Source organism: Nothoprocta perdicaria, unplaced genomic scaffold (assembly GCF_003342845.1).
Source record: "Nothoprocta perdicaria isolate Ctin4 unplaced genomic scaffold, notPer1 scaffold_42, whole genome shotgun sequence".
Taxonomy (NCBI): Eukaryota; Metazoa; Chordata; class Aves; order Tinamiformes; family Tinamidae; genus Nothoprocta; species Nothoprocta perdicaria.
This window is the reverse complement of record NW_020455666.1, coordinates 826,732-853,171: the sequence shown is the minus strand read 5'-3', so window position 1 is coordinate 853,171 and position 26,440 is coordinate 826,732. Positions and strand designations below refer to the sequence as shown.

General features: G+C 49.4%; 3 protein-coding genes and 1 long non-coding RNA gene across 4 annotated transcripts in view; 3 read left to right on the top strand and 1 right to left on the bottom strand.

Moving 5' to 3' along the window:
* The first annotated feature begins 296 nt into the window (after positions 1-296).
* On the top strand, positions 297-4,816 carry PPM1M (protein phosphatase, Mg2+/Mn2+ dependent 1M). Its single transcript, XM_026046039.1, has 8 exons — positions 297-336; positions 1,377-1,489; positions 1,761-1,845; positions 2,219-2,337; positions 2,769-2,832; positions 3,166-3,273; positions 3,712-3,860; positions 3,952-4,816. The coding sequence occupies exons 2-8, from the start codon at positions 1,398-1,400 to the stop codon at positions 4,097-4,099; spliced, it is 765 nt and encodes a 254-aa protein (XP_025901824.1). The 5' UTR covers positions 297-336; positions 1,377-1,397; the 3' UTR covers positions 4,100-4,816.
* A 1,358-nt stretch (positions 4,817-6,174) lies between these two features.
* Positions 6,175-21,586, bottom strand: WDR82 (WD repeat domain 82). The gene is made up of 9 exons (XM_026045991.1): positions 21,370-21,586; positions 16,395-16,492; positions 13,711-13,777; positions 13,417-13,516; positions 11,993-12,109; positions 11,095-11,250; positions 10,590-10,659; positions 9,544-9,686; positions 6,175-9,120 (listed from the first exon to the last, which is right to left on the bottom strand). The coding sequence occupies exons 1-9, from the start codon at positions 21,528-21,530 to the stop codon at positions 9,091-9,093; spliced, it is 942 nt and encodes a 313-aa protein (XP_025901776.1). The 5' UTR covers positions 21,531-21,586; the 3' UTR covers positions 6,175-9,090.
* Positions 21,462-26,405, top strand: LOC112953014. Its single transcript, XR_003250501.1, has 5 exons — positions 21,462-21,519; positions 22,551-22,612; positions 24,107-24,153; positions 26,014-26,141; positions 26,288-26,405. It is a non-coding gene; the product is annotated as an uncharacterized LOC112953014 (long non-coding RNA).
* Positions 26,406-26,418: 13 nt separating this feature from the next.
* Positions 26,419-26,440, top strand: part of GLYCTK (glycerate kinase) — a 2,635-nt gene continuing 2,613 nt past the window's right edge. The window contains exon 1 of the mRNA XM_026046117.1: positions 26,419-26,436. Coding sequence (XP_025901902.1) covers positions 26,419-26,436 — 18 coding nt within the window. The remainder of the gene's footprint in view (positions 26,437-26,440) is intronic.

Sequence of the window (26,440 nt, the reverse complement as noted above, 5' to 3'; positions counted from 1 at the left end):
GCCTTTCCCAGCTCACAGGGAATTCCCTGTGTCCCAGCCTTTCCCAGCTCACAGGGAATTCCCTGTGTCCCAGTCTTTCCCAGCTCCCCGCTCTTCAGCGCTGCGCCCAGGAGCCGTGTGAAGGGACCGGCGCAGGGAGCTGGGGGTCGCTCCCGGCCCCACGCTGGGCTGGGGACATCCAGGTGTCTTACCGGGAGCGTTGGCACCCGCAGGGTCATCAACGCCGACAAGTCGCGGTTCAACGAGGACCAGGCGGCGTGCTGCCACATCTCCGTGCGACGGCGGGAGCCGGGCCAGGAGCAGCACGAGGAATGGCTCATCCTCTGCTCCACGCAGGTGCGTGGCCAGCGCTGCGGCTACGGGAAACACAGGCATGGGATGGGAAACACGGGCTGTCCCGGCCGTCCTGCACAGCCTGCGCCCCGTCCTGGGCTGGTTTGGGGGTCCCAGCTCCCCCTGACCGGCCAGCAAAGGCCCAGCTCTGCCTGCACGGGCATTTGGGCACCTTATTGCTTGGGCTGTGCCGCTGCTGTCCTGCCTGTGCCTTGGGGCATCCATCTACCCCCTTGCTCTGCTCTCAGCRCCCTGGGGACATTCATTAGCATCACTCAGAGACAGCAAGGTGTCCCAGCACCTTAGGGTGCTGGGGAGARCTGTGCGTCTTCAGCAAGCAGAGCCGGTCCATCGTGGGGGACGATGCCCTTGCAGGTCTGGGAGGGCAGCAAACGCCTGTCACGCCAGTTTGCGCCGTGCAGGGGAGTAACCAGTTGCAGGCAAGGGCAGAAARCACCCTGGAATGATCCTGCTGGCTACACGGCCTCGCTCCTGCTGGTTCCCTCTATTCCTTCCCCATTTTGTCTCCCTTCCCCGCTGCAGTATCTGACGGGTTCCTACTGGGCGCTGTTCGACGGCCACGGCGGCCCCGAGGCGGCCAGCATCGCCTCCAACTATCTGCACTACTGCATCAAGCAGAAGCTGGAGGAGGTGGCGGGCGCGCTCGCGGCCGCGCCGCCTCCCATGCACCTGAGCGGCCGCCGCGTTTGCGGCAGCGACCCCCAGTTCGTGCAGGAGAAGCAGATCCACACCGAGGACCTGGTGGTGGGAGCCCTGGAAAACGCCTTCCAGGAATGCGTGAGTTCCCCTGCCAAAGGCGTAGACCTTTTAGACGTGGTTCCCTGTCCAAAACGGTCCTTCRTGTCCAGCCCCGCAGCAGCTGTGCTGGTTGTGCCCAAGCAACAGGGTGTTTTGCCCCCCTGGTTTCCTGGGGGCTCCGTGCAGCCATTGATACCAACTGGATACCAACTAGGAGGCACAAGGTTGCTCTGGAAATGAGCACCACCACTTACATCCCTCTCCCGACCTGTTTAAACCAACAGGATGAAGTAATCGGGCAGGAGATGGAGGCTACGAACCAGACGGGAGGCTGCACGGCCCTGGCAGCCCTTTATTTCCAGGGAAAGCTCTACGTGGCGAATGCTGGGGACAGCAGGTGAGCCGCAGAAARGGGGGCAGTTGCCAGGGGGCTGGCAAACAAGCAGAGTGTCCCTCACCTTGCTTAATCCCACAAATGGACCAGTCTTTTCCATGCTGCCCAGCTGTTTTTGTGGTGCCTGCCCGTGGAGTTGGCAGATGGATGGATGGATGGATGGATGGATGGATGGATGGATGGATGTGCTTGTGCCTGCTGGCACAGGCACAATACAGAAGCTCTGCAGTGATGCAGAGGACGCTGCCCAGCGCTCGGTCTCTCTCCCTTGCAGGGCAATTCTTGTCCTGAAGGACGACGTTGTGCCCATGAGCTGCGAGTTCACACCCGAGACGGAGAGGCAGCGGCTCCAGCACTTGGTGAGCGACTCCGGTCGCGTGTGGGATCACCCAGCCGGAGCACGTCCCTAGGGGAGGGMCACGGAAAGCTCCTGGCCGGAGCACAACTTCCATGAAGGCTGCAGTAGGCACAGGGTGACCAGAATGTCCTCTGTCACTAACCCTGAAGGGTTGGGGACAGGATTCAGCCCACAGCTTTTAGTACTGGAGAGGGCCACCTCCAAAGCCCTGTAACACGTTGGACCTTCTAATGTGCCTCCCAGTGCTCTTCTCAGGCTTTACCCCTTCTGCAGACAGGGATGTCAGTCCCACGGCAGGAGCAGGACGTGGCTTTGGCGCCCACCTCTTCCAGAGCAGAGTCCCTCCGTCCTCATGCCCCTGTTCCCTCCTCCAGGCCTTTCTCTTCCCCAAGCTCCTGGACGGCGAGTTCACACGCTTTGAGTTTCCACGGCGGTTGAAGGGGGACGACGTGGGCCAGAAAGTCCTGTACCGGGATTACTTCATGGAGGGCTGGTGAGTCCCTGGAGGAGGAGAGAAGAGGAGGAGGAGAAGAGGTGGAGGAAGAGTCCCAKGGAGGCTGGTGAGAAGAGCCGGCTCGACGGGGCAGAGCTGGGGCAGGCGACACAAATGACAGTGAGTGGCTACGCAGGAGCAGTTCCCGTGCTGTAGGAGCTGAGCCCTTGGAGGCAGGCCAGGAAACAGCTAGGAGGGACAGTCCTTCCAGGCTCCTGCAGAGCGGAGCAGGGACAAGGAGCCTTGGGCAGGCACCACCTGGGGACAGGGAGAGAGCTGGGCATTCCCTGTATCTCCACACATCTCCTCGTTTCTCCCTCACGCAGCTCCCTGGGAATGCCCCGAGGCTTAAGTAACAGCTGGGATGCCCACGTTAAGTTGTCCCCTCGAGTCAGATGAAGCCCAGGTCAACACGGAATCTTCTGTTCTAGGGGCTACAAGACAGTGGAGAAGGCCGACCTCAAGTACCCTCTTGTCCACGGCCACGGRAAGCAGGTACCTGCGCATCTTACACCCTGATCCAGAGGCGAGTGTGCCGGGGCCTTGGAGCATCCCGTCGCTCCGGTGCTGCAGAGCACCCGCTGCTGCACAGCCCAGCACGAGTAACTGCAGCCCCCTTTGCTAGCTGAGGGCTGCCTGGTAATGAGAGCAGAGCAGGACAAGGATAGTGGGAACCATCCACACCAGGCAGTCCATATGTTCAGAGCAGCACTTGGAGAAGGATCATATACTCTTCTTGCAACACACACCAGTCAGGAAAGCCACGTAATTTACCTCTAAAAGCACTACACGCTGATTTTCAGAGCTGTTTGCCTTGTTTCCATCCAGGCTCGCTTGCTGGGGACTCTGGCCGTCTCTCGAGGGCTGGGGGATCATCAGCTCAAAGTCATCGACACCAACATTGAAGTGAAACCTTTCCTCTCGTGCATTCCTAAGGTGAGTCGCGGCACGTGGGAATGCTGGAATTAAACACATTGCTCCCCCCTGCAATAGCCCAGCTTTACAGACCTGGCCTTGTCCTGTTGGCACCCCATCTCTCTGCTTCCCAGAGAGTCCCCAGGGTTGCAGTGACCTAGAAGCACAGCAGCAGAGCAACAGAAAGTGGTCAGGGCACAGAGGGGACCAAGTTACCTGTCAAGGGAGCCCTCTCAGGCCCCTGCTCTCTAACACTGCAGCATGTGAAGCTGCTTCCAGCTTCCTGACCACAACAGGGTCTGCTCACAGGCTGTGATTACCCAGAGAAACTAGAGGATCACAGGCTTGGCAAATGCTTCTCCAAAGCCAAATGCAACAGGGGAAACGTGGCAACCCTCGGTAAATTCCTGGAGTTCTCCTTGTGAGAAGTCCCTGTGCTTTCCTCCTGCTGCTTTCCAGGTGAAGGTGTTTGACTTGGCTCTGCATGACATAAAGGAAGACGACGTCCTCATCATGGCAACCGACGGCCTTTGGGATGTTCTGGGCAACGAAGAGGTGACCCACATGGCCAGGAGCTTCCTTGCAGAGAACAGGACAGACCCCCACAGGTAACACCCATGTCACCCTTGCCACAGCTCAGTGCTGCTCTTAAGGAACAGCATCCTGGTAAACAGAAACTCATATCCCTTTTACCCCCAGGTTTTCACAACTTGCCAAGTGCTTGGTATGCAGAGCAAGAGGGAAGAAAAGAGGCCACCAGTGGATGCTGGATGACAGCCACGAAGCCTCCTACGATGACATCTCCGTGTTTGTCATCCCCCTGCACAACAGGGATGAGAGGTGCTAGCATGGCCCACGGGGCCCCCCTACTGYGGGGCTGCATCAAAGCACCGCTGAGGGACCGCTGGGGTGCAGCTTGCAGTGAAACCAGTCGGTTCCAGTAAAGCCCCMCCACGTGGAACCTGACAAACCTCATACAAGAGGATCGAGAAGATTCTCTTTATGAACATGCAAGGAAGGAACAGTGGGCAGCAAGTCATTCCTCTTGCTCCGTCCTCTCTGTTGTGCTAATGAGAGGCTCCAAGGCAGCCACAGAAGCTCGAGAGCCCTATTTCCAACATTTTCCTGGTGCACTTGGTCTCCAGTCCACATTGGATTGACCTTTTCAGTTTGCACAAGAGCTCCTGCCAGGCTGCAGAATTGCTGCATGTGAATGGCAGCTGAGCTTAGTCCTGCAGAACTGGATGCTCAGCCTGCAGAGGCCAGAAGGGGCTGTTAGTGCTAGGACTAGGGCAGCGTTACCAATGGCCAGGCAGCCCCAAGGCTGAAGCAGTTGCCCTGGGCTCTTCCCAGGGAGAARAGTGCTTCTCAGAGGCAGCACCACTTCAAAACAAGCTGCTGTTATCAGATGAAGCCGATCATGCCTTAACTACTTAAGAACATTTTAAGTATATGGCTAACGATGCACTTCTAACAAAGGTGTGGAAGTCCATGACCCTCAACAGTTCTCTGTTCCTTCAGGTAATTTGCCATTCACAGGGAGGCTCCTGTTGTAGCACTAGCACTGAGGAGATCTCAAGTTCAGTGCATCAGCTCCTTTGCTGGAAGACCTCTAGGTGAAATAAAAGCAGTTTTTTAAAGGTGTCTGAGTGTGCATCAAAGACTGCGCTCATCGCAGCACTGGGGAGGGCAGGTGCAAGAGGTGCCAAACTGAATTGTGCCATGATCCGGTTTGAAACGTGCTCGTTAGGCAGCTCACTTGGGTCTGGACAAGTTTCCCATCTTCCCAGATCCCCATTCTTGTTTTTATCATTCATTTATACACCTTGCAACATCAGCCAGTAGGCCAGACAAACCCCAGTATTTGTCAAGTGCTCCTGTTCCTTCAGGATGCAACTCCCAACTATTTAACAACAAATTCTCTCACAATACCTTTCAACAGCTTCAGTTTTGTCAGGTTTTGCACAGACCTGAGRTTAGACAAGATGGCTATAGAAAGTAAGTGAGGGCGTTTTGCTTCAGAAATGCTAAACTTGCTGGATTTTGCAATATAAYAGTTTGCCACTAAGCTTACACAAGCAAGATAGCAAGACTTATCTCCAGCTTTACTTCTTTGCCATCTTCTTGGGCTTTACATGCTGCACGTGTGGTTTGAGGCCACGTTGCCACCCTGCGTGAGGCAGCTCGAGGGAAGGACCTGTGGGGTCTCACAGTAATCACCAAGCTGTTTCTCCATCCTCAGTGGAAAAGGGCTCTGTCCTGGCAGCCCCATCACAGACTTCTGTGAACACTGCAGGTCAGACAAGCAGCTCCTCTGCCCTGGTACATTCCCAAGCTAGAGAATCCTCAGGAAATGGGCAATAAAGGCACAGGTACCTTCAGATGCAGCACGTTTTCCACTACAGAATTGGACTTTTCATAGCTAAGGTGCTTTTAAAACACATGATTCTTCTCATTGCCCTCCAAGAAACCAACAACTTGTACCACACTGGACAAAAGCAGAATTTACAGCACTCAGKAATCTGTCTACAAAATATTTATTGATAACAGCCACAACACTGAGTTATCCACATACGTAGTTTTTCTGTGACAAAGCATAATTTGACTTCACATATTTACACGYATCTGGCAGATCCCACCTAGGAGTTGAATTCACACCACCAGCTCACACCCAAAGAGAACAGCTTCTTGGAAAGGCTCAACAGGGCCCCAACCTCCAACCAAAGCAGGAAGGTGAAGACTCTTGAAGTGCAAACAGGGCCAGGAGTGGGATTGGGAAAGATGCATTGGGAAGCTTCCAGTTTTCCCAATGAACTGCTACGTCCCCCAGGGCAGAGGCTAGGATATGAACCAAGGATGCAGGAGTCTGAGACAACATCTCAAAGACCAAACTGGAAACCGTTTTCTGCTTGGCTTTACACAGGGCTGGGCGCTGTCAGATACACGAGGACTATTTTTTTATGTTTTGATGCTTCTGGGCAACCCTAAGAGTACAAAAATTGCAGCCCTGACACTTCCAGAGAAGCACATAAGAGTTGGAAGCTAATACCTTTAATCACCTTCCCGTCCTATTTAATTTTATAGACCCAAGTGGTCCTGAATTTTCCCAACTACAGTCGGCACACTCCCATCTTCTGCAGGTGGATGGGAGACGTTCACCATGACGTGAGCCAAAAGAGCTCCTGGCCACTGCATGGGTGGCAAGAGGCCCTGGAAAAGCACCCAGGCGAGTCCTGAACTGCACGTTGGTGCTGCCTTGGGCACGAACCTGTAAATCTATCTTCACCCCAGAGAGCCACCGATGCTCTCACTCTGTGCGTCCTTCTAGATCAGTACTTGGATTAAAGAGAAAAAAAAACATTTCATGCTGCAATGCACAGAGACTTACAACACTGCAAGCAGAAGAGAAGTGAACAAGASGCTTCAGGCCAGCGCAAAACATGAGCAAAGAACGTTTTTAAGAAAGAGAAGGGCCCCAAATGCTTGGGGAAGGTTAAGGAAAACACAGCCGGGGGCTGCCGCTTCACTTCTTAGGGAAGGGACTGGGCACAACCAGACCAGGTTGCAAGACCGTTTGCTACTGAAGGCCAAGGTCAAGCTGTTAAAAYGCACAATCCCCAAGGAGCTGCGTGCTAGGAAGCACTGCTCAGAGACACGAGGAGGAACAGCAGCCAGCAGCCGGGATGCAGCAGGAGCGAGGTCGGGAATGGCTGGGGAGCCCTCGCCATTGGTGGGGACCAAACTACYGCTCTCTCCTCTGCCCTGGCGTTTYGGAGGCGAGGGCAGGACACGCACACCAGGGATGGGGACTCCGGGGAACCTCCGACTGCAGCAGCAGAAGCTGCTTGGCAATAGCACAGGCATYGCCAGCCCGGCCGCTCTTCCCTCCTCTGGCAGACTGACACACCACACACGCCACCATCAGAGAGCGACACTGTCGCTCACCATCAGAGAGCGGCACTGGCAGGGGGAGGTCACAAAGCCCCAAGAGGAACAGGGCCAGATCCAAGCACAGGGCTCCGCGGGCCGCCTCATGCTCAGCAGTCCCGCAGACGACACCGCGCGCCCGTCACAAGCGACCGCGGCGGCTCGACACACACTACGACTCCAGAGGGACCAGCCGTGAGGAAACACTCGTCCTTCAGCTCCAAACGCTCCCACAAGTGCTGTAAGAGTGCAAGGGAAACAAGACAGCGGGAAGCTGCTCTACAGGCTAATTTACTTCTCCAGGGAGGCACGCGCTGCATCACATACAGGGCCCCACAGCTGAGAAACTTGGCCTTAACGTGGAACATCCAGGCCAGCGACCTAAGGGAAAGCAGGAGGGGACTGTTCCGAGTATGGACTGATACTCGGAGCACACAGAACACACCCATTTCCACGTTTGTTTTGTCACCTTTCCAATCTTTTGCATAAGAGAGGGGAAGTGCRTGTGACAAGGTGAGGGAAAGCACCCACCTTGCACCTTGACCCGGCAAGTCCAACCAGGAGTGTTTGCCCAAGGAGGGACACAAGGATACAGCACGTTCACCCCCAGCCTTGCCCAGCCTGTTGCCAGATGCCTCTGATGGGAGCAGTGCTTCAGGAGCCAGGCTTGAARGCCGCCTTGCCAGCTGGTTCATACCATACCCAAGCAAACTCCCATGGAGCAGGAAAGCGTTTCCTTCATCTCCCAAAGGGAGATGACTTGGAGCTGGCTCAGACTGCACATGGGGCAGCTTTTGCATTCAATTCTGGAGGCTCCTCGTGGCAGGAGAAGCGTCGCTCCCCCAATGCTCACCGGGAGCCTGCAGAGCCCGCGACAGGRCACGCCGCTTCCACCGACGGGAGGGAGGCAGCTCTAAACTCTCCAAAGCGGGTTTAATGGAGCTTATTTACAATCCAGGAGGGGACAACTGCATTGGTGAAGGTAAACAGCCTAGACAGCCCACAATACTGGCCCACATCATATTCTTTAATATCTAAAAGTAAAAAAATATGGCCCATTCCCACTACCCTCCCTCCTCCCCGCCAATATTTACAAGTAAGATCAGCCAAGATGATACATAAGGAAGATACATGGGCAGACTGGTTTCAATCTTCACTTGGTTTCTCCCTCTTGCTGCCGTCAGGCTCCTTTATTGCTTGGGGCACTGACCAGACCTCCTCGGCACCGCGTGTGCCTCGAAGAGGCTGCCACAGCAAAGGAGGCTCCTTCAAGCTCTGGCAGTGGAGAAAACCTGGATGTTTTTGCTGCACACTAAAACAACAAAGTGATGAACAGGCCATGTAATGCTTATTTACAATCACAAACTTTCAGCACGTGTTCAGCTGCAAAAAGCACCCAGCATCTACTGATTGAGTTAAAAACAGTCAGCGTTCATGTTTGGCACAGGAGTAACTTGGTGTCAGTAGACCACAATGAGACCAAAGATCCCTGATGGCAGAACACGTGCTTGTGTGAGGGGGAAAACCTCCATGTTCAACCTTGGAACATCAACAACATTGTACATTTACAGGAAAGAAAAAGAGAACACAATTACAGATTATAAACTGCCACAAGCGTTTTATAAATAAACTGGACTCCCTTGCTCAGAAAAAATTACCRTGTCCGTTCCAGCCTCAGGTGGGAATGGGCTGGAGGGTAAGGAAAAGTTGCATGCTGCTTCTGAACATACTAGATGGTTGAGTGGAGGAGTCCTTGCAGAGGAATGCAGCAAATAAAGGAAAGCCATATGGAAACATAACACAGGAGTGGGAGCAATCGAGGAGCGCTAAGCAATTCCAACACTTATCCTTGCAGGCATATGCTGCTGTTAGTGCTAGGGATGTCACCTGGCAGCAGCTGCAGCGTAGGAATCAGTCATCAATAGTTGGCAACCAAAAGGCCTGCAAAAGAGGAAGAATCATCTTGTACAGAGCAGAACACGGGTCTCCCTTGCAGCATGAGTCAGGAGCCCATTGCTGCTCCCTTCCATATARACGAGGGCAGAGCCTATCAAGGAAGCAGCATCCCAGCAGTTTAGATTACAAGCCTTGCTTGCCCTGCTTTGCGCTGCACATTCTCCAGAGCGAGCCAGGCACAAAATGCAAACACATCAGTCACGTTACTACCACCTAGGGACGTGGTATTTGTGGGTGCACCTTCCTCCAGCGCACCCTCATCGTGCATTGGGTCAAGCCCAGCTCTGCCAGGACTCCGGGCTGCCTCGCTCAGTGCAGGGAGCCCTGGCAGGGCCCAGGGCCTTCTCAGCTTTACTTCAAAAGAGCCAGGACATCAATGCACTAGAGGAACTTAACCTTGTCTCTTACCATATTGGAACATGCACTAGCAAAAGTCATGAATTTGGGGTTGAACTGCAGGCAGGTTATGGGACCTGTGTGTTTCCCATCCAGCACAGCCACTTTCATCCCGCTTTCCCCATTCCAAACATGAATCTTCCCATCCTCTGAACCTGCAAGCAGGAGTAAAACAAACAAAACCAAGTTCAAGACACAGAAGATACACTGGAGAGCTCCACACACAGATCACCATGTGACTTGTTAGGCACAAAATCAAACCAGAGGCTTTGGTTTGAAGGTAAACAGATAGCACCACATGATGCTGACTAGCAGCAGCTTCATTAGAGACATCACTGCCCTAATGAGTTCAGCAGGGCAGGCTTTTCATTTTGATCATCATGCTGGCATGCTGTCACTGTAACAGTGATGCACTCAGGAGCTGCATGCTTAGCATTTTTACAATTTAACTCTATTTTAGTCTCATTTTAAGTAGGACTGATAATAAAAAGTGCACAGTATTTTCTTCTGCTTCCGTATATTTCTCCATATGGCCTCCCAGAGGAAAARAAACAAGCACAAGTTACACCTTAAGCATAAGTAAAAAGTGAATGGAAGAAGCACTTTAGATTTTTTTCCTACTACAGTTTTCATTTGGAAGGAGACAATGAGAAAGTTCCTAGCCAGAGGAAAAAAAAAATTGCCAAGACTATCACTAGCCCAGGGTAAAAAGGGGTCAGCCTATCAATTACCACCAAATTRAACATATTTGACATACCAAGTAGAGCCATGAGCAAATAAAGAATAAGTGCCTAGAGGGACAACACCCCACATATGGGAGCATTAGGCTGAGGGCAGTGCACACCCATGGGCCCAGCCAGTAGCAACAGGTATGACAGGAGCTGCAGCTCCTTCTTGCCACCCATCTCCCTCAGAAACCTTTCTGCAAAGCAAAAAACCCATGCAGCTTAGGGTTGCGTTGTATTATTTAGATATATTCTGTTTCCCAGAGACACCGTCTTAGTCCTAGGCAACACATCTCGTTGCAGAGCGCTCAGATGCTAAGAATATCATCTTACCTATCATGATGAACTGAGAGTCTGGCGTGAAGGATGCCTCCAGCGTGACAGCCTTACTGTTGTTATACCCCTGTTAGGGCACAAAACAGGAGAACATGCAGCAGGGAGCGTGTCCAGCAAAGGGCAGATTCCTCTCTGGGGCCCTGCAGAGCTCGGAGGGCACACAGGAGCAGGGGGGCTAATGCTTTTTGGTGATAATAGCCTAAATTTACCTTTTCCTCACCGAGGAGGAAACAAATGTGTACCTAGAGACACAGCACAAGCTTTTAAAGTGGAAACAGAGGTTCAAAGAATGTCCTGAATTGAAAATAAATCAGATGACCTGTTAGCACATATGTTAAGCAGCCCCCTTTAAAATCCCTACCTTGTCATTCCCAACAGGAAGGGAGACAAGACTGAGCCCACCATGCAAAGACCATCTTAGCTGTTTGCCACTGGGTTCACATCAGCCCCAACAACCTCTTAGCACTAAGTTTCAAGCAGGTAACACAGAAAATGTGCTCACCCCGAACGTATGCAGGACAGCTCCTTTGAAAGCATCAATCAGTCGAATGAACCCTCCGTTGGTTGATATGAGGATGAGTTTGCCATCATTACTGAACTTCAAACCTGTCCACTCGCATGTTCGGTCATACTGCATCTTAAAAGTAGCAAATGGACCCTTCAAAGAGGAAAAAAAAGGAAAAATGACAGACTGCCTGCATCACTGCTCATAAGAGGCTACTGTTACTGCTAACAAAAGAAAAGCTTACGATTTTTTGAAAAAACTGAATACTCTTATAGAAAAGAGCACAAGCCAAAGAAAAACATCACAGCAATAACCTGCCACTGTGTATAGGTTTCAAAATGTATAAAACCCTGGCTTTCCAGGGCCGTCATCCAATACTTCAGACTCCCACAGGAGATGCACACAACCATGGTTCACTGCCAGTCAAGTTCCAAGAGAATTCAACTCTACTACATCCAAAAGAAGAAGTTTAAGGCACGATTAAGCTTTCATTTTCAAACAGGGTTGCTTACTGAAGCTAGACTAAGACCTTGTTCCACAGTTTCAGAAAGTCAGATGGCAGTAACACCGGCTCAAGYTCTGTTTGGTGCTTAGCCAGTTCAGCTGCCCACCCCATGATCATCTTCATCTTTCCTGGTGTTCTTCACCAAAGAAAACCCCTCAACCCAAACAAAGATCTGAAGCAAGTTCAAGATCTGGCTGAAGAAAACTTGGGCCTGGAGCAAATTTCAGGATCTGCTAAAAGCACCAACTTGCCCCTACTTACTTACCAARAACCTCCAGGTGCAGCTAGTGGTGACCCAGTGTTTCAAGCAAATCTAGATGCTGAGTGGTGGGTTTAGCTACTACTTCTTGGAAGCTAAAAGGCGTAAGAAATGAAGTGGGCATATCTCACCTTGTCAAAAGAGCGGAGATCATAAAGCTTYACCATTTCAGAATTGACTCCAGCGGCAAAAATCAGTCCCTCTGGGTCAAAAGAGCACACAGGCTTCCCCTGGAGATGCATTAGGCCCTAAAAAGCAGAGTGGTACAGCTTATTTCACTAAGGGGATGCTCTCATTTCCAACAACTCCCTTTGATCCCACTGTGAACAGGACAGTAGCCTAGAGGCTGAAAGCTGCACTTCTATCACAAACAGAGAGTTTGACAAAAATTTCAGTTTCTCAAAGTCAAACAAAAGTAACTCTGGCAGTAAGGCATCTAATACAACCCACTGCAGGCAGGACAGCCGCGACCCCTCTGCACTTGCTGCACGACGGCTGCCATCCCATGGGCAAATGGAGAATGACAAGCGACACGTCCCAAACCTGCTTCCCCAACTTTCCAGGATGCAGCTTCTAGCTGCAAGTCCCAGCTCTGCTGGGCTCAATTTCAAGCATTAGCATCAATCATAGAACTGCCGAGGAATTTACCATTTTATCTGYTGCAACTCCTACTCTGAGAGGCATTACAAAGTAAATTTACACACGAGCAAGGAGATTGAGCAGCTCATTTTTGCCCCTAGAAAAGGGTGAAATTAAGATTTCTAGGTTAAAAAAAAGCTTAAGGTAAACCAAACTGTTTTGTGAGAAACGTAATTTCATTTTGCACCTACAGCTGTACCAGCTGGARTCAGTAACTGTCCCTCTTACCACCTGGTCCCACTAAGAAAGGGGAATACGACAAAAGTACAGTATTTCTCAGTCCACACAAGCCTGTTTCCAGCAAAGAACCCCACACCGTATTCCCGCAAAATAAAAGCTGAATAGTTTTTTGCTTCATTCAAAAGTTAAGTCTGTTCACAAATAGGTGACACCAATAAAAGAAGGTGGGACAAGCAGTGAACAAACCATACCGCAGCTGTTTTAGACACCCCAGTTTCTTTATTGCATTTAATGGCTTTGAGATAATGATTTGGAGCACAAAATCACTACGAACACTCCAAATAAGTCTCTCAGTTCCTGTTCTGTTACCGTTCCCAGGCCAGGAGAGATGCCCGCTGGAAGAGCACACTCACTGCATGGTGTAGCAGCCTGATTAGCAAGCTGATGACATCCAGCTCTTCTCTTGTTTCATCAGCTCTGGGAGCTACTTCTTGCTCTTCCCAGTGCCTCTCCAGCACAGAGATAAGGGTCAAAGTGACTAATGTGACTAACATTTCACAGGGATTCACGATCCAAATTCATTCAGCACCGCAGGGAGCTGTCAGCTCTAACTCTGCAGTCTATGTTAGAGTCGCAGCGTCTGTTTATGAGGCAAGCACACAGCCATTGCACACCCTTCTAACCAAAAGAAGGCTCCCTAACGCACAAACATATACCCAYGAACTTGATATCCTACCTGGCAGTTTGGAGAGCGGAGATCCCAAAGTCGAATAGTTTTATCGAGGGATCCAGAAATAAAAGTATCATCCACTGGAGACATTGAAAGAGCAACCACTCTGTAACACAGAAGAGCACACRTATCAGGGACCTCCTGATGCAACATCCAGCCCAACAGCTCCATGCAAGTTTCTAATTCCTTATGAGCACTATTCTACCAAGAGAAGGAGCCTAAACGGAGTCTAACACAACACCTACTCATTACAACCATTATTTTGATCTCTGCTGCACTGTTTTGCAGATGACATCTCACCTTTTCGTGTGCCCCGGGAAATATCGGATGTATTTGTTGTCGTGCAGCGACAGGTATCGTATTGTATCTGCAACCACAAGCACAAAACACGAGCCTTATTACACCACGAGCGCAAGCTGCCCTGTAAACCTGCGCCCAACAGCACCAGGCTCTCACCACACTGAGTAAACCTGGCCCCTTGACTTCAGGTCTGACTCAAACAGCATCAAGTTCAGAAGAGTCATAAAGCAACATGCTTTCCAAAGGTGAGAGTGGAAAGGAAGGATATTYCCCACAGTTCAAAGACATCAAAATCTACAAACTGCCACATGATTTTTAACAAACTCACAGAATGGTTGAGGCTGGACGGAACCTCTGGAGACCATTCAGTGCAAACCCTCTACTCAAGCAGGGTCAGATGGCCAGGACCCTTCTGAGGCTCTTCCRAGGATGGAGTCTCCCCAGCCTCGCTGGGCAGCCTGCCCCAGTGCTCTGTTACCCTCAGAGTAAAGAGGCTTTTCCTCATGTTTGGGCAGAACTTCCTGATTTTGAGTTTGCGCCCATTGCCTCTTACTGRGTACCACTGAGATGAGTCTGGCCCCATCCTCTCTACACCCTCCTTTCAGATACTTAGACACCGACAAGATCCCCCTCTGATTCCACCTTCTCTTCTCCAGGTTGACAAGTCCAGCCCTTGGCCCTTCCTCACATGAGAGATGCTCCAGTCCCTTAACCATCTTAGCAGCCCTCCACTGGGCTCCAGTAGCAAATTAYAAATTAACTTGTAAAGCATTAGAAGATTTTATTCCATCATTCTCACAACACGTGGACTCTACAAAGTGAATACTACCACCTTTATTTATTATTTTGTCTCCAGGCAAACCGTAAGCATAGGAAATGYGTGAATTCCAGCACTTAGCCAGAGAGGAGATACAATATGGACTGCAAAGCCAGGACAGGAACACTAAAAAGTAAAAAACTTTTCTGTTTAAGGCTTTTATCTAATAATCAACATCTTTATGAACTCTCTTCATCTATTCAAAAGCAATCTTGAGAGGGGAACAGAGAGAAGAATTTTGGTTCTGTGACAAAAAACACTCTCAAATTACCACTTTTTCCCTGAAACTTCCCATCCTGCTGAGATCAGAGTTCCGCACTATCCTCTAATATTTGACAACAAAATTAAGGGCAATTCATCAAACAGGAAACATCATCTGACTACATGCCATTCTAGAAGGCTCTAAAAGGCTTAAACGACTATTCCTAAACATTAAGACACAGAAACAAGTCTCACATTCTGACATGGCTGGATGGGACATGCTCCCTGCAGGCTGCTAACGCATCTTGTTTTCCTGCAGGGACTGTCATTACCTGCTTCCAGAAGGATCCGTGCAGAATTTGGGCATCTTCTCAGAGGAGGCCCTGGGGCAATGCAGCTGAGACGGTCCCCGGCGGCAGCGCTCTGTCCCAGGCAAGGCAGTGGCCTGTACAGTTATCTCCTGTACCGGGTGGTATCATAGACCCTCAAACTGTACAAACTACTACCTCAGCCTGGGAGCAGGCAAGAGCGGCTCGGCTCACGGGTCTGCAGAAGCTCTTCAGAAATAAACAGATCGCTGCAACTCCAACATAACCCCAGTGTTTGGGAGCAAGTGCCAGCCCTCCTACTACACAGGTGGCTTCGTTTTCCCCCTCTGATAACTTCAAGGTAGGCAAAATGCAACACATCTTACCCCAAAGTGCTTCTATTAGACTAGTACTAGAGCATCYGGACCCCTGATGCACTGATAGCTTTCATTAGCCTTGCAGTTAGTACAAGCAACAAGTATTTTCACACTCTTCCTTCTATTCTCACTAAAGATTTACAATAATGCTGTTCTGAAGGACAAAAACTGAATTTCCGATTGCAAGACAATGACTACAAAACAATACTGAGAGAATCTGAAACATTACAAAGAAGTATTACTGCATAGAAGAATTTTTGAATGCAACTGGACAAATTGCTAAATTTGAGTTTTTAATTAAAACTCAAATAGAAATTAATACATAAAAACCTGCCACGAAGCTCCAGAAGCCCTTTAAAGTCACCGATTTACAGAATCGGTCACAACAGTGACCACAGAAAATAGGGCATGGAAACAGCTGGTTTGCCTATCTCTCTCTCTCTCTATATATATAKATTTTTATATTTATATATATATACACACACACACAAAGACATATGCAAAAATCAGTGGGGCAAATGAACTGAAGCAAAACCAGCAGGAAGAAGTCCGTGATCTGCCGTGGCCTTGGCTGGCCATTTGCTGATTTACCTGAACATCCAGCTGTTTAAGGAGAAAGGAAAAATACCCCCTACTCCCAGCTAACTTGGGAATGCTCCAGGGAAAGCTCTCCCTATAGCCCCTCTGGGCACATGCTCCTCCCTCCTCATCCCACGCGGTGAGCAAGGCACTGCAGCTGCCTGGCTGAACCGGTATTAAAACAGCAAACCMAACTGCAGAGCTCAGGACAGAACTTGCATCTCACTGACAGGGTTTAATCCCTTAGTTTTCATGGCACTGAACAAGACTCGTGTTAGCATCCTCTAGGCAATTCCACTGCCTCRTGCACTGGAGTCAAATATTATATCCTCTAACAGCATGTTTATCACCTAAATGTTGCTGTAAAATCACRTCCAGCATTTTATTTATCTGGGCACTTACCATCTATTTTGTTGGAGCTGTAGACCACCGTGTTGGCAGCGTGCGTGTATCTGATGAGGTCCACTCCATACTTCTTGCTGTACAGAGTCCTCTTGGGTCTGCCAGAAGGAAGCAGAAAGAGCTGCACTCGCTGCAGAAGCTCAGACTCACCACAGCAACAATACTAGACCATTTGAAGTAGTCAGATGCTTTCGTGAAAGAAAAACATTTATATTTAATTGCCAAGCAAGGCCCAAGGCTCAAAGAGTTTCTTACAACACCTCCAAAATTCATCAACCTCCTTCAAAAAATTCCTTTCCCATGATGTCTACCGTAAAGAGTTGGAKGGCCTAGAATAATGAGCCCTTCATGTCAAACAGCACTGCCTCATCATTTGCTTGCCCTTCAAAATCTCCATTTTTTCTTCCATTCTTTTCCCCATTCAGAATAATTTGGTTGGGCACAGGGATTGCCGTTTTGTTTTCTGTTTGTTCAAAACCTAGACCGGAGTGTCTGGCTCAGAACCAGGGCTTTTTGTTATCAACACAACCGCGTACATCTCATTAGTCTAAAAGCACCAGCATGATTTTCAACTGCTAGACAATGGTACTCAAAGCCCAACCTTCATCAGAGTACAAAACTCAAACGTAGCAATTAAAAACATTCTAATGAGAGCTATGACGACCTAAAGTACTGGACTTTTAGGGGTCTGTAATGTGCAAAGGGAAGTACTGCAATAACAGACATGCAGGTGCAAAGCCACGTTAGAAGCAGCAGTTTAAGCACATCTTTGTGCAGCAGTGCAAGCTCCTCAGCACCCTGSTGCCCCAACTACAGTCGCAGAGCAGATGCTGAAGCTGGGCAGCAACCCAGCAAGCGATGCTCATCAAGGTTAGCAATAACACAGAACTATTTTTAATCTAAAACTTCCTAGCTCTCGTTATTACCCAGCCCCACGGATGCAAGCTGAGGATGGCGTGAGAACGGAAGCAAACAGCAGGAGCCCTTTGAACCGAAGCTGCTGCCAGAGGCATAGCTCAGGCTACACACCCTCACACACGAGGTCTCTAGGATGCGTCACTTTCTCTCCTTGTTCTCATTAGCCTGAAGTCGACCCACCCAAACAGGAGCAGGAGATGCAAGCAAAAATAGTCCTTTAGTCTTTACAGATTAATCCTTGCAGAGTAGAAGTCACAGGGACAGCCTTTGGGTCAATTTGTCAGAACCAAACTTCAATAAGTCAAAGTCTATACAGGAAAAGTAACCAAAAGGTCACTATACATTAGCCATATCACTCCAAATCTCCACAGGTTCTTCCTCAGTTCCTTCCAGTAAATTTTCAAAGTTCAAAATTTGACAGGTGCAACCATGCTACAGACAGAAAGCACAAATATATGTGCTTTAAATTCAGGAACCAATGTTCTCTAGCACCATATCTAAGGCACTTCCCCATTCTGCTCTTTGTGGTTACCTGAGCTATCCACATGCAATTTACTTTTATTTATTTATTTACAAATACCAAAACCACACGCCTGCTCTGTTTCCTCCTTATCCGTGAAGGGTTTAAAGCTCAGAAGCACTAATCACAAGAAAAACACAGGTTACTGAGACACCTGTGAGACACCCGAGTAAAACAACCAGCAAAGGTGGCACAACACAGGAGCAAATTACAACTTCCTAGTAGCACCCAGAGCTCAGACCCAACTCCTTGGAGCTTAACGAGACAAAAAAGAAATAAAGGAAAAAAAAAAGAGACAAAATAAGGAGTAGTAAAAACCTTCATAACTTGCTCTGTTCTAGGATAGACTTGATTTTTTTCTCATGTTTTATGTTACAATTGTATTTTCCAATTGGTGACTGGACAAACGAGCTGAGTTTGCAAATTTCTCTCTCCACATTATTTAAAATAATGTGGTACAACATACCCATGCAGATGCACACACACCCTGAATTGTAAAAATAACATGATAAATGGTCTGACTTCTTCCTTTTTAACTAGGGAGGGGCAATCCCTTAAACCTGAGAATATACATAAAGATATTAACAAGAAACAGACACAAGATTTTACCAAAGAGGAGGAAAGGGAATGTTATTTCCCTTTCCCTTTCAAAGGGAAAGGTGAAATTTCCATGGAAGCTGGCAAAAGCAGCAGCGTGCCACTTTGCACACCGCACCACCTGCTTGCAATTTACCACTAAAACATATACAAAAATGAAAGCTTCAAGTTTTGTACAGTTTTAAACAAATTGCTATCACTAAACATAAGTCCAATTTAAGGTGAATATATCCAACTCATGTGAAAAAAAATTAAGAAATACCCCTGAAGCAAAGTTCTTTAGAAGATAACTGTCAAGTACACTATAAAGCAAAGGCAAGATTTGTAAGAAGTAGTGTCCATGCCTTGGCTTTAAGCACTACAGGTAGAATGGATACAACCATCACGCCAGGCTCACYGATACAGCCACCGCATGCTGTGGTTAGGCAGGAGTCAGGGCAGATCCATGCTTTCCGAAACGGGAAGCACTGGCTTCCACTGCCCTACAACCCTTGGRCCCCAGGCTGGGCACACTATCACCAAAACAGTGCTAGAAGCTGCAAAGACCTAAGGAAAGGCCAATTTTCAAACAAAACCCCGAGCATAAATAATATACAATTGAAAATCTCATCACTAGCATTCATCTTTCAAGCTTGCTCTCTATACAAAATAGAAAAGGTGCTGTTTCAAGGAGAGAATCTTGTCCTGGCATTTGCTGACCAACACTGCTGTCCTCACGCACTTAGAAATGGGCGTCCCCCCTAGACGGTCTTGCTTACACTGGGAAGAGGACTCCCTTCTCCCTGAGATTTATTCTGAAATGGCAAAGCAAGCAGACAGGCACACACATACTTAAAACAGAACTGAACAAGGTGCACTTTTGAGTTTCTCAGCTGTACTCTTAATATAAGGAAACAAAATGCGAGAAAAATCAAAACTTTGCCACTGTTAAACTGGAAAAAGTTTACCACTTAGGCCACCTTTATTACACCAAAAGCAGAAAACTTTCTTCTGTGGGCCCTTAAATTCATTAGGAATAATACCTAAGACGACAAGAGATTCAGACCTTTAAAACACTGGTTTAATTAAACGACAGGCGAGAACCTATCATRTTCTGCCACATCACAACAATGATCATTCACTGGTTCAATTTTTCATCGTCACAAGAATCTCCTGGGACAGAGTAATTCACAGCCCAAACTTTCTAAGGTGAGAAAAAAGCGTCTCCTTCGTCCCTAGACACCTCCAAAATCACATCTAGGGTTTGAAGTCAGTCGATAACACGCGAGCAGCATCCAAATTAACCTTGTAGCCACTGCAGAAAGGCACCCAAACGTGGGTTACCTTGCTCAAGCTGCTCTCTTTGCCCTGTAATACTGCAGTAAGGGACCATCRATCTTCTATGCCTCACTTAATTAAAGCAAATCCTTTCACTGTAGAGCACAYGCCAGGACTGCATGGAGAGAGGAATGAAAGGACCAAATGCTTCCCRACCCATCAAGTTGTTCTTTACAAGTTGGAAAAGGGGAGAAGGATCAATAGTATCTGCATTAAGAGCACTCAGTCCTTCTGCTGTTGTATGTGATTAGGACCTCGAATACTGCCCATGGCAGACAGCATCTCTATTACGTTACCTGTTCTTATTTACACAAGAAAACCATTTCAAATTAACATTTGCTGTATATCAGGGAGTGGCAAGAACGTTAACCTGCAAAGCAAACAGTCCGAGCAAGTATAAAACAACGTACAATAAAGAGTGCACCAAATAAAGAGACTAAGCAGAAGACAGGCCGTCCAACGCAGCAGGTACAAGGTCCTGGTCTGCTTGAGCAAGCAGACGGATGAGGAAGGCAGGATGACCATAAAACACACGCAACACCCACACACCTACCCTGGGCACTCCTAAGCAGGGTATTTCTCGCTCCTGTTTTGCCACCCTGCCCTATCCATCCTCTTTCCTACAAATGACACSTTTTTCTTTCATTTATTACATGAATGTGATGCTGTCCACTCTCATCTGCCCAAAAAGTCCCTACACCAGCAGGAACGTTAAACATAATATAGAAGGATTTAGATGAGCCGAGCACATAGTTGCACCAAACACAGTGACTTCTTTGCAATCGCTGCTTCTCTTTGCATCATTCGCAGCTTTTAAATTCATTATTGCTTGAGATATACCAAGAGACCAACCGCCTCGGTTCCCCAGGCTGAATTCCAGGCTCGGCATCCACCTCTCCACTGCACCTCGCAGCTTGGGCTACAAATCAGTACCCTAAACATGCAAATATCTTTTTAACAGCTCAAAATTACCCAGACACTACGCTTTTAATGGAAAAACGGCCTCATTTGGCTCCAATTGCCCCAACTCACAGGAAATATAAATGCTTTGCGGTTATTCTATGATATAAACCATAACAGTTACTGATTCTCTTTGCCTATTTGCAGGCCCTGGGCAAGACTGACGTATTTCCAAGTGCTTCCCTGGGCAAGAGTGACGTATTTCCAAGTGCCGAGTAAACTACAGCATTTTGTCCAAAAGTTGGGGCAAAGATTGTGCGAGTAGTGAAAGAAGAAGGATAAAGGGCATGACCGCATCCAGTGAGAAATAAACACACCATAGTCCATTAACAGCTCGTTAATAACGGCAAGATTAGTCAACCAGGATATTTACTGTCCCGTTGTGAATTCAGGGCAGTTCTGGAGCTTAAAACCGGCTTAAAACACGGCTAAAAAAAAGGGGGATTTGGGGCAGGCAGCACCCGCTTTACCCCAGCGGGTGGGACCCGGTTTGGGGGGCGCTTTCGCCCCGGATCCCCAGGGCTGCCGGGGGGGCAGGGGGGGGGCCCGGGCGGACATTTCCCCGCCGGTCCCGCCCCCGGTGGCCGTTACCGCCCCCAGCCCCGGCGGCCCAGGCCGAGGCGCCGGGAGGAGCGGGCCGCGCCGCCCGCGCCCGCCACTCACTTGCCCTCCTGGCAGTCGTAGAGCACGATGGAGTCGTCGTCGCTGCTGGAGATGACGGTCTCGCCGTTGGGGCTGAAGTCGAAGCAGTTGATCTTGTCCGAGTTCTCGCGGAAGACCTTGGCCACGCGGAAGCTCCGCAGCACGTTGTCGGTGAGCTTCATGCCGCCGGGGCCGCGGCGGGGGCGGCGGGGAGGCGGGCGGGGGCGGCGGGGCGCGCGGGCCGCTCAGGCCGCGGCGAGGCGGCTCCTCCGCATTGTGTCCGCCATCTTGTGCGCCGCCACGGGCGGGGCGCGCCGGGGCTTTGTGGGAGAGCGGCGGCGCGCGCGGGGGCTGCCGGGAGGGAGAAGGGCGCGGGAGTGGGGCGGCGGCGGCCATGTTGAGTGTGGCGCAGCCCGCGGCGCCGCCTGTCACTGTCGCCTCGGCAGTCACTGTAGTCGCAAACACACAGTGCCCGCACGCCCGCGCTTCCCTCCACGACCCGCTCCCCTCATGCCACGCCCGTTGGTTGGATGGCTGGCCGCAGATGGCGACAAGGGCGCCAGGCCACCGCCATGACGCGGAGCAGGGCCGCGGGATCCACGCGCATCACCTCCCGCTGCCCTCGTGCCCGGAGCAGCCTCTGTGGCGGTCCCGCAGTCACTAGTGTCACGGTGGCAGCAGGCCAAGCGCCTCAGGACAGCGTCCAGGGAACAGGCCCTTTGCCGCCGCCTTCGATATTTTACCCTTTTTTTTCCCGTTTTTTGCTCTGTTTTGTTTCTTATCCATAGGGAAATGGGGCTCAGGGTGGGCTGCAGAGCCGCAACAGCTCCTAGTGTTTATCCATAGGGAAAATCCCCATGGATCCCGCCCTCAAAGCCAACCAAGCGTTCAGCTCCATCACTTGAGACGTAGCTCCCTTATTTATCTGCACCCACTCCGACTCTGGAATCCCCTTTCCTTTAATATCCACACGTTTCCTTTAATATMCACACGTTTCCATTTCAAGCACAATTCTCCATGTACAGTAATATCTATCGGGCCCTTAGACATTTCCCCATTAGAATTTCCCATAACCTGATATTTTAATTTTAGGAGAATACCCAACCTTTCTTAATTTCAGCCCCTGAGAAGCTTAAAACCCAAAGGAAGAAATAAAAACCCTAGATGCCTTCACATACGTTSACTGCATTTTTCTTTCATAGTCTCCAGAACAGAGTTTGCATTTGCTTTGAGAATAATATTGCCCTCCCGTGGTCAAACAGTGGTAAGTCTGGCGAGTTTTGTGAAAGGTCTTTTCACATGTCACTCAAATACAGTTAATTATTGCATGTGTGTGTGTGTGTCATTTGGTGAAACAAAAGGCTTTTCCGTGCCTGCTTTCTCCTGCGGCTTGTTTACTGCAGCTCGCATTAGAGATTTAGGTCGCCTCTAGTCCAGTTCATCTTTTATTCCCTGGTCAGACTGGCCAGACAGCGTGATTCAAGGAGCTTTCTTGTGAAATGAATCAAAGAGTTTGAGACTAGAGTCCAGGAAGACTCAAAAAAGACACTTTTATTACCCCCGAGGGTGTCCGGGTCAGCTCCCCCACGGCAGGTCAGCCTAAACTCTAAAAGATACCTCCGTATAATGAAAGATGKTAGAGAAGTGCAGAACAACATTCCTCCTGCACGCTGCAAATTGTAAGATCAAAGCCTGGATTATCTCATGTGGGCCCAGAAGATGACTCATCAATACCATCATAAGACAATTTACTTCAAAACACCTACAACACTTAGCCAAGTTTGAGAGTTGTATAACACTGTGGGTTGTTGATTTGGTATTTTGTCACTCCCTTTTTCTTCTTTCCCCTGCCTTTCTTCCTAATCACTGGAACTTAGTTTGTCAGTTTACACCAAGCTGGGATTTAATTGGCAGGATAATTGGATCTGCTAGCGAAATGTCATTATTATGGAGGAATTATGGATAATGCCCCTGCGAAACTAGTTAATGGAAAGGAGGTTTAATTGCTGCTTGAGTAATATTGATCAAATGCAGGGATTCTACCTATGCATTTATGTATTACTTATCATTGTAACCTTATCTACACAATGCAAACAGTTCTGTGCTTGATTTGCCCGGATAATGGCTATGAATTTCAGGGAGAGTCGGGGTAGATTACGTCCACCCCTCTCCCTTGCTCCTATAGCGAGGCCAGCCGTAATTGCAACCCTGTGACTGCTTAATATTCCCGGCTCTTTCTCCTTTTTGTGTCATTTCCAACTGAAGAGCTCATAAATTTTTGCTATTATTCCCAAAGAGCATGACCTTGTATGCTGCAGTGCTGAATTTCACCCCCTTCCTATTATTCCAGTCCTCAAGGCTGGCAACTTTTCATCTTCTCTAGAATGCTATGATCCTTCTCCTGTATTTTAAATGACTGTCAACTTTGATTGCAATTTGACTTGGAACGGGGAGCTTGAGAAATTGCAGCATGAAAGGCAGGAGACTTGGCATGGACTTGGCTTCAGGGAAGTGCTGTTCTGCACAGAACTTCAGAAGGATTTCTCTAGCATTTTTTTTTCTCCTTCCTTACAATCCCCAGCACATGGGAAAATCATTTCCAAAAGGTATATTGGGAGTGAAGGGAGTGTGACCTAGAAAAACTAGTAAGATGCTTATGTCAAAAACAGTTAATTTTTTTTACTAATGATGCTGATACATACATATATATATATATAATGCTGAACAGAACATTAATCTTCCCTRTGTTTGGCCTTAGGCTGCGTTCCCCATCGAAGGCAAAGAGACCCTGTTGACTCTCTCCTGGTGAGTAAATCAATCATGAGAGCAACATATTTCTCTTTCCAAGGAGCGTACAGAAAACAGTGTATTGGAAATTAGGCCTCCTGGGTTTCCAGAGCTCAGCATATCCTTGAAGGAAGGTGCTCGGACTCCATCCTTTCCCCCTTGCCTGCCTAGCAGACCTGCTATGGAGCACTCTGGTCTAATCGTGTCGCTTCTCTCTGTGTCACTGTCCTTGGAGTGACCGCTGCAGGAATGCTGTGGTGACCAGAGGGGACAGGGATTGTCCCTGTCCCCTGTCCCCATCCCTGTTGGGCACAGAACTCGTCCTACCTGAGCAGTGATCAGTTGGTCCATCTCTCCTGCAGGTGTTTTATCTCTTGTAATGAGACCGTGTGCTAATTTTATGCAAATCCGTGTGGGGATTAAGAAAATAATCAAATTCAAAAATTTTCATTTAAAGAGATTAGTCTTGAAAAATCCCCCACTTAATCCTCCCGGAATAGTCACTTGGAACGAACCTTCCTCTCCTTGTTTTCCTCCTGGGTCCTGCTCATCTCCTGGCAAACTTTCTCCAAAAAACGCTTTTGGGACAGCAGGTTTGATTTTGAGCAAGGCTCACCAGGCAAATTAAACCTGATACATCAAGCGATCGAAAAGACGTGTCAGTAAGTGGGAACCTGGGAGTTAAATGCAGCAGAATCTGAGCTCTGCTGTACTTCATAGGTAAACTCCCTTGATAACGCATGAAAAATGGAAGAGTTAAGCCTTGGTGAGCTTAATGATAATTTAGGTACCAAGAGGCCCGGAGAAAGTCATGCAGCAAGAAAAACGAGTAGCAGGAGACCCTGCTAAGACTTGCTGTAACTGCTATTTTAGCTCTGTAACAGGGATGTCATCTGTCTTCTGCACCACGAGCTCAAATTATGCTCCAGCAACTGGGGCTCGGTCCAAAGGCATCTCCGGTTTTCCCTTCTGGTGCCCTTGGGGATCTGGGGCTCTGTGCACGGGGGACCCGCCACCAAGTTATCCCAAGGGGATAAATCCAGAGCAATCCCAGTGACGTTAACCAGAGACTAACTTAGAGCCGTGAAGGTGCCACCTAAGTGAGGCTTCCCATTGCATTAATACTCAACATCCTCGGACCTTGCAGACCTTTGGGATGTGTGATTGGATCAGCCTGCACCAAGCCCGATTGCTTTGACTTTAAAGAAAAAAAAACCACAAGCCCATGATGTAAATCCATSCATTCCATTTTGGGGGAAAAAAGCCCCTCCTGGAGTAGCTGAGCCCCTGGAAGGGAGCATTTTTCTGCCTTTTTCTGCTGTGGAGTGAAGGGCTGGCTCGTTTTGCCCCTTGCTTAGCTCATTTGTGCACTGTCTTTGCCTGTGTCCGTGCCCTCGGTCTCCTGCCACCATCCATCCAATTCACCTGCCAGCTCCCCACGTCTCCGGGGCTGGATTCTTTCTGTCCTCCTCCGACATTGGCTCCATGCCTGCCAAATTGCTTTAATTAAAAAGTTAATGAAAGATAACGCGAGCAAGTATTTGGCTTGTGCTTTAGCGCAGTCCAGCTCCTCTCCCTCCCTCTTTCCCAGAGAAAGGGAAAATCGGGAGCTGGGTTTTTGCTGCGAGAACTAACACGGGAAGTTGCTGCAGACTTAGCCCCGTGCAGAAAGGGCAGCAGCTCTTTGCAAACGAGCAAATATTACTCATTAACAAAAGCCGAGGGAGACGAGGGACACGAATCCAGGAGAGTCGCCTCGCCAGCCCCTTTCCCGTAGCTTCCTCCAAGAGGAAGGAGGAGGTGGCGGGGAAGCGAGGCTGGCGCGAGGATGGCAATTCCCTTCTCCCCAAACCCGGACTGTCGCTCCCGACCGCACAGGGCTGCCGTGGAGTTTGTGATTATCCATTAACCGCTCGGGATAACCGCCGGAACAGGGAGACCTCTGGACCTGCGGGCTCTCCTGGAGCGGGCCTCGTCCCCGAGCGGGAGAGGGGGGGAACGGGCAGGTAACAGGGACACCGGCAAGCCGGGATCGCTGCCCCYTGGGCACCGGGATCCAGCAGGGAACTTGGAGGAAGGAGAGGAAGGGAAGGAGGGAGAAATGCCGCACGGGGCAGGGAGGAGGGGAGAGACTCTGTGTTTCTGCTCATAGTTAAGGTAAGAGCCGAGGACCAGCTCCTGGCCAGGATGAGAAAAATCCCTCGGGATGGGAATTTAACACGGAACGAGATGCAGGAGCAGCCGGCGCCTGATGCCGCGGTGCCCGCAGGCGGGAGCAGCGCCATGTCCCTGGCGGAGCAGGCGC